This window comes from Macadamia integrifolia, chromosome 9 (assembly GCF_013358625.1).
Source record: "Macadamia integrifolia cultivar HAES 741 chromosome 9, SCU_Mint_v3, whole genome shotgun sequence".
Lineage (NCBI taxonomy): Eukaryota > Viridiplantae > Streptophyta > Magnoliopsida > Proteales > Proteaceae > Macadamia > Macadamia integrifolia.
Window position 1 is genome coordinate 16,007,451 of NC_056565.1, and position 7,778 is coordinate 16,015,228.

At 39.7% G+C, this 7,778-nt stretch overlaps 1 protein-coding gene across 2 annotated transcripts in view; it reads right to left on the minus strand.

The window, feature by feature from the left end:
* LOC122088603 (probable manganese-transporting ATPase PDR2) overlaps positions 1-6,853 on the minus strand; it is a 41,292-nt gene extending 34,439 nt beyond the window's left edge. Inside the window, exons 1-4 of one of the 2 annotated variants that reach the window (XM_042657919.1) lie at positions 6,704-6,853; positions 5,997-6,255; positions 3,136-3,228; positions 709-914 (exon numbers count right to left, since the gene is read on the minus strand). In XM_042657919.1, coding sequence (XP_042513853.1) covers positions 709-914; positions 3,136-3,228; positions 5,997-6,245 — 548 coding nt within the window. In that variant the 5' untranslated portion in view covers positions 6,246-6,255; positions 6,704-6,853. Of the gene's footprint in view, positions 1-708; positions 915-3,135; positions 3,229-5,996; positions 6,270-6,703 lie in introns of those variants that run through there. The other variant, XM_042657920.1, reaches the window with a different exon arrangement.
* Between the last annotated feature and the right edge of the window lie 925 nt (positions 6,854-7,778).

Here is a 7,778-nt window from a genome sequence, read left to right on the forward strand (position 1 = left end):
ATGTTCTTCACTCTTCTCTTCTTCAACCTCGATAAGCCCCCTTTTTTTTTCCCTTCTTTCTTCTTCTATTCATCATACGGTACCTTTTTTTCTTTTTTTCTTTCATCTGTACTCTAGTTCTTCACTCTTCTTCAACCTCCAGTTAACTTAACTCTGTACCTATCTTTTTTTTTCCCTTCTTTCCTCTTCATTCTTCTTCTGTTCTTAATACAAAGTACCTGAATTTTTTTTCTTCTGTTCTTCACTCTATTGAAGATGACGGTGAGCTCTGTACCTATCTCTTCTTCTTTTTTAAAAAGGTTATATGTATGTATAATGTATAAACCCCCCAATCAATTTTACACGTTAGTATAATGCATTGGTATGAAGTATGAACCTTTAAAATTTATTTAGCATATGAGTAATAGGATTCAACTAGGATTTGAGTCAAATAGAATGGTTTTATAAAAAAATTACACAGGAACGCTTTAGTCAATAAGGCGACGCTTTATGCCCGCCTTATCTCTAAGGTGCTCTAAAAGACCCTCAAACGCCTCCGTCTCGTTGCCGCCTTAATGACTATGATTAGAAGAATAGCACTACCAATCAGCCTCACACAAATACATCCTTGCAGCATTTAGTTAAATTCATCTAGCATGTCAAACCATGATCAATAATTGACGGGCCCCAGCCATTAAAATGTCAACAAACAGTGGAAAGAGTACATACACATTCCGTCCCCACTTCTCAATGGCAGTAGCCACTTTAGCTTCTGATCCATGGCCCGTACTTTTGAGATAGTATCTAAATGTTTCTTTTGAAGGGTAAGGAAGCTTCCAAAAGGTTTCCCTCTCCTTTGAAAAAATAAAACATTGCTTTCTGAAATCAAAGTAAATTTCTTCTGCATCCAACGGACGTGATACTGAACCTGCCGACTGTACAAGTGAAGATTAATTCATCCAGCAGAGAAACAAATTGATTATCAGTATCATCAAAAGAGACATGAAAGCCAAAATCATTAACAATTTGTTCAACATAGAAACTAAAACTTCTCCAAGATAAAAACTTAAACTGACAAAACAGGACCAGAATAATATATGAAAAGTCATGTCTGTGCACCAATTCTACGATAATAGTGTACAATAACTAAATGTACCCCATATTATGATAAAAACAAGAAGAATAAAAATTACAAGGGGGAGGAGATGGAAAAGAAAGAATAGCATTAACCATTCAGCATTGGTGCATAGCCTCAGTTCCAATAAAGGACTTGGACAGTGCCAACACAAATAAAATAAAGATGGAATATCGTACTGTAATAATAGTTAATGACAGCCCAAAACACATACAGCACCATCTATTGTCATGAACCATTAGAGTATGGATATATTGCTGACTAACCATTACATGATGTCAAGGAGTACAGCTTAAAGGAATGAGTGAGTGGTTAGGGGTGTCAATCGGTCGGGCCGGCTTGGTTTCGGTCCGGGTTGAGTCGGTTTCGGTGTGGGAAAGTTGGAACCAATAAGGAAATTCCAGTTTCGGTTTGGTTTCGGTTTCGGTGCGGTTTGGTTTCGGTTTGTCTTCGGTTTTCTTAAATCGATTTGTAACCGGGTTGGTTTTGGTTTTTGGTCTAGTTTGGATTCGACTTTCCATACAAATGTATACAAAACTATGCAAATTTTGATTTTTTTAATGAATTTTGGAGTGTTTCGGTTTCTTACCGGTTTGGTTTCGGTTTCGGTCCGGGTTTTGAGCCAGTTTCGGTTTGGTTTCGGGTTCATCCGGTTTCCGGTGCGGTTCGGTTTGGTTTTGGGGTTGCAATACTCGAAACCGAACCGAACCAATAAGGCTTCGGTTCGATTCGGTCCATGTTGTTATCGGTTCGGTCCGGCTGGTTTTACCGGTTCGGTTTAGGAATTGACACCCCTATGAGTGGTACTGCCCAAACTTGATTTTGAGTCTATACAGACCCATCAAATGAGAGACCATCCCCCGAGCAATAGCCTACTTTTCTTACTGTGGGATGGATGGCTCTTCTCATTTTCTCTCTACTACATGCTGCTCTATTCTCTTTAGGCCCTACGGATGGCAAGGCAGCAGATTAAACTGGTCCCTGCCCTGCACTACCCATAAAGATTAAGATATGGAATAACCCTTGTTGAGTTAGGTGCAGGGATGGCATTCTAAAAAGAAACAATTGGGTACCCATCCTGCCTCATCCTGTAACAGCCCACCCAGTTACATTATGAAATTGGTTTATCCAGTGCATGCTTCATAAGGCAGGTCTAGTTAGGAATTAGCAATATTTTATGGGGGAAGGTGGGTAATCCATCCGGTCCATGAGGTTTTCTTTTGAATTTTGTCAGGTGTGGGTTGAGGCACATTGATGTTATGGTAGTTTTGAAGAGACTAGTTGATGCAGGACAGGTTTGGGAAACCTAGAACAAGTTTTCCTTTGGTGTCCTGCTGCCTCCTCCTAGTTAATTGATGAAATCCTATTGTGATTGAGGCTATAATTTAAGATAAAAGTAGGAAAATTGGGACGGGTAGAAAAGGAATAGGGGAGACGAAGAGGGTGGTAGTCTAAGAGGGAAGAGTTAGGGAAGCAAGAGGGGGCTTGGCTTCACACCATTTTGGATTCACTCCAACGTTAGTACATATCAGTTTTGACACTAAATATATTAAAATACAACAAAATAAAAAATGAAATACACATAATGTTGGTCATCTAGTCATAATGAAGTGGCATGTGGCTGCCTATGTTTGTGTCTCCTGACTCTCCTTTGATAAATCCTTAATCCTTGAGTGATGTCCTCATCATCTTATGTCATCAATTCAGGGGGGAGGGATTTAAGGGCATTAAATCCATTAGGATATAGACCAAAAGATCTAACAAACAACATCCAAAACCTTACACCAACTTAACGGAGTCGGTTACATGGGGATTCCAAGCAAGGACAACTGAAGGTTAAATCTCCACAAAAGCAAAGAAAACAGTCACCCTGAAACTAAAATCCTATCAACAACTTTATCACTCATCACCCATTAAATGCAGCACCTGAGAAGTCCAGCTCACAGTTACATACCCAGAGACTACTGGAAACATGAAACCAACCGTGATATAAGAAATCAAAATGGAAAAAAGGAACTTACTGATTCACGAAAATGAAGTGGCACAATTTCTTTAGAACCAGAGAACTTTGATGGAGTTACTTTGCATGCATCTGCATGGTGGATATCTTTCACCTGTAAAATAAAAAAAAAAAGCAACAAATAATGAAAACAAATTTAAATGCTCTCCACCCAAAGTGAACAGAAATAAACCCATTCCAAATTTTTCCTACCCCTGATTCATTCTATGAGACAATCAGATGTAACAGAATGATGTGCCTGTGAAAAGGAAAATCTAGATAAAAACAATAATGTGAACAAAATTAATTATATAATATATACAACCACTCATGGTTGCTTCATATAAAGAACAAACTAAGCAAGTATGATTACAGAGAAAGATTTTGTTACAAACATTTTATCCCAAAAGATCGAGCTGTTAAGTGCAAGACCAATACATATCAACACACCCCCGCACGTTAAGGCATGTAAACACACGGCCCTCCACGTGACACGCACTTATGCAGAAACACCATCACGTGGCATCGAGGGGACAATGTGTCGGGGAACCCTGTTGCAACTAAGAATACAAGATCTCCCCGCTTTGATACTATATTACAACCATGGTTTGAAATTTTGGTGGACCCGACCAAAATTTCGAGACTTATTTCAGCTTCGACATGGCTTAAAAAAATTGAAATGAAATTGAATGCAACTCACTAGCAAGGTATTAAGTTTCAGTCGAAATTTCAATTTTGACTGAGACATATCGGTTTCAACACTAACTAAAACAAAACCAAGGGTCGATACTGGTTTGGCCCAAGTTTTGACCATGTTTCGATCATGTTTTGGTTGAAACCTTGACATGGTCAAACCATATATACTTCACAAGTTTCGATTGAAAATCTATCATATTTCAACAGGTTTCGATCAAAACCTATCATATTTCAACAGGTTTCAACACTGCTCCTTGGGATTTAAATCACTTGGTGGGAAACCAAGGGTCGATACTGATTTGGCCCAAGTTTTGACCCTGTTTCAATCATGTTTCGGCCAAATCCTTGACATGGTCGAACAATATACATACTTCAAGTTTGGATCGAAAACCTATCATATTTAGACAGGTTTCGATCAAAACCTATCATATTTCGACAGGTTTCAATACTGCTCCTTGGGATTTAAATTACTTGGTTTCTTCCCACTTTTTTGCATTCTTCTATTCATTATACCCTTCTACATCTTGTCTAGCATACTGGAAGCCATCAGTTCGGGGAGAGTAGAGAATATGGGCATTTGCATGCACGATCATTCACAAGAGAGCCCCAATCCAGCATGTTGCTACCGAGAATCTATAGAAGGCTGAGCGTCGGTTCGGCAAGATCACAGAAGGCAGAGGCCCGGAGGTGGCTCTGGGATTAGTCCTCCGACGCCCAAGTTAGAGACCCGCGCAACAGTGTTTAGAAAGTAATGGCGAGTGAGTGAACTTACCTCCTGCTTCCTTTTGGGCTTCATCTTATAGAGTCGGGTCCTGTAGAGTCCTCCTAGGAAATGTCCTTCTGCTCTTGACGAACTTGGGCTGTTTGGGAGGACTCCATCTTTCACGTTTTCCTTCCTTTGTAGGGAATATTCCTTTTTCGGGTACTATCCCCCTTCAGGTAGATGGAGTCCTATTATGACTCTGCTACCCGAAGAGGACTCCAGCCTCCTTATTATCCTAGTATCCAAAGTTCATGGTTAGTTGTGGTGTTCTGGATATCACCTGTAACTGGGTGCCACGTGTCCATATCTTACTTGGCGGTTCATTTGAGCATATCACAGCACATCATGGTGATAGTGGCTTCAAAAGCGTCGACTCAGCATCACATGTTGGGGATGGTGATCCTTCGAGAGCACCGGTTTGGCATTTGGAGGGTATGGTGGCTATGAGGGTGACTATGGTTGATCTTTTACTTCATTCCCCAACATTGAGTATACAGGGATGGGTCAGGTGTCGGGTCATCTTTCATCAACAACATCTTCTTGTATGCAGCTCAACAATTTTTGCCTGCTCCACCCAGTTCTAGTCTTAGAGCAATTCCGTCGGTTGGGTACCTCCAAAATGTTGATGAGGAGACTTACAGGTGGTTGTCATTGACAATCATAACTAGGCACAAAAGATTTCATGGATACATATGTGTTGCATTCAGATAAGCATCAACGAAATCTTCAGCCATACGCAGCCCGTGAATTAAACCCCCTAAGAAACTCAATGTGGCACAGAGTGGTGAGTGTTGTATACTTGTATCTTTCTAACCTAATGTATGTTTTAATTGTTTTAATTGCTTATTTACATTTCCCGTAGCTAAATTATATGTAGAGGTTTTAAAATAGGACAAGAGTACAGCACGATTCAGCGTACACTAACAAACTTCAGTAGTAGAATGGTTGCTAGTAATCAATGATTCAATTGCAAGCAATTAAAACCACTTTCCTGGCCTGCAGCAAAGTCATTACTCCCTTGAATTCTCTTAATTATTCTGAGTTGTTTTCCGTCATAGCCAGAGGCAAGAATCTCACAATTTGCTCAGAGAATGCAAAACCACTACCATCTCAGGTCTCTTATTTAGTTTAGTCAGTAGCTCCACCACTGTGACTCACAGGCCAACTACTACAATAGACAGCCCTTGCTGTCCTACATCTATTCTCCCTGGAATTGCAAAAGACAACAGCACATAAACTCAAAGCAAAGACATCATCTTTTTCTCGATACATTGAACTACTCTTGCTAGCAACTCATATTACTCTTTGTGGAAGTTGTTGTTCTCACAATCTTCGAGATTCCAAGAAGCATGGTAAGCTAGTATACAAAAGGCACAATACACAGGTACTGTTACCACAGAAAATAAACTCAAATCAGAACATACCTTGCTATACTGGACAAAACATCTGAAATCCACAGACCAAGCCGTGAAAAGCAATACCAGAATGTGAAGAGTAACCAGTCCACCAAAAACTATCAAAGCATCAAAGAAGTCTATGCTAGGAACGATGGTAAGAAGCCAAACAGCATAAAGAATGGCAAACGGCCACACGTCCAAACGCCATGGCCAATGCCTTTTCTTCAGTAATTCCACCCACTCTACCACATTCCCATTGACATGGAACCTCGACATCTCTCTCTCCCTATGTGGAAGCTCAAAGTCAATCAGAATACAGAAGCAAGCCTTCTTCCGCAGATTATATTATACTAAATCGGAAAAAAAATTAATTAAAATACAAAATTGGTCACAACTGCATAAAGCCATAAACCATAAAAGTCTTTCCAAATCTTTGATAAACAAATTCATTAGTGCAAAAACCGTTCATCGCAAAATCACCACACAAATTCCCCAAAATCAATCGCCCAGAAAATACTTTGCACTGAATATGAATTGGAAATCAAAATAAATCGCTAAAACAACAAAAATTCATCGGAAATTTGCTTTCAATAAATAACTGCTCAAAGGAATACAAATTGAAGGGAAGAAATCATGAAAGTATTTTTCAACGAATTAACGCAGAAGAAACAAAATAAAAAAAGCTCTATTTTTTTTTTTTCGAATCAAACGAAGAGAAAGAAGTAAGAACTCACTGGCTGGAAGCGATTGATAGAATGTGGATCGATTAATCAACTGGATAAACGTGACACGAAGAAGAAGATCACTTTTGCTCTCTCAAGTTCACCGTCCTTGTCACAGCGGCTGAGCGACGTCGCTGCTGGTTGAAGGACACCCTGACCCTGTTTTTCGTTAGAACTACTAAAATGCCATCATGCTGAGGTGGTCTCTTGGGTGTCAGATTGGAATTGACTTTATCCAACAGAATCTTTTTACGTATTGAACGTCTGATTGGAATCACTTCTTTTATGGCTTTCACAGGAAAAACACAGTAGGTATTGTCTATCTCGGAAAGATTTCAGTTTGCAATCTACCATTTCGGGCGACATAGAATGTGGAAATTCTATAACCAATAACGCATCAGATTTTGGAACCTTCTCGCAGGTTTTTTTTTTTTTCTGAATGACCAGATTATACCGAGGGCCGAGTGGCCGTAACACTTGGTCACACACCTCTGGGCCTCTGGTCGTTGGATGTGCACTTGATTTCCAGGAGGGTTCATACTTCATGGGCTATGGCATTAGATCGTCTCCAATTAGGGGTGGCTGGAGAATGATCAGCTATGGTTTTGTGTAGGGGTGTAAATCTGTAGGGCCGGGCTAGTCTCGATCAAGCCCAATCAAACTTGATCATTTGAAAACCTTGCACGAATAATGCCCATTTAAGTAAATGGGCCTAGCTTTGAAGCGGCATGGTACAATTTATAATACGGCTAGTTGGTGTCGGGCTTTAATAGGCCTACTTTAACCGGGTTACGAACTTATTTAAGTCTAAATAGGCTCTAAATGTGCCTACCTTAAAATTCTTTTCTTAAGTGGGTGAAAGACCCATAATTTTTCAATTTGAACATTAAATCACTATAGTTTTATATAAAAAATATCACAGTAGAAGATGAAGCAAATATTTAATAAAGAGGAAAAATGATATGAAATTATGGTTGTTCTTAAATAAAGAGGGCTGGGCTCGGTCGGACTACAACGAGTCGGTTCAAGTTGGACCTATAGTCTGTCAGTTCGATCAGGCGCTCGACAAGCTAACTATCTTGCACCA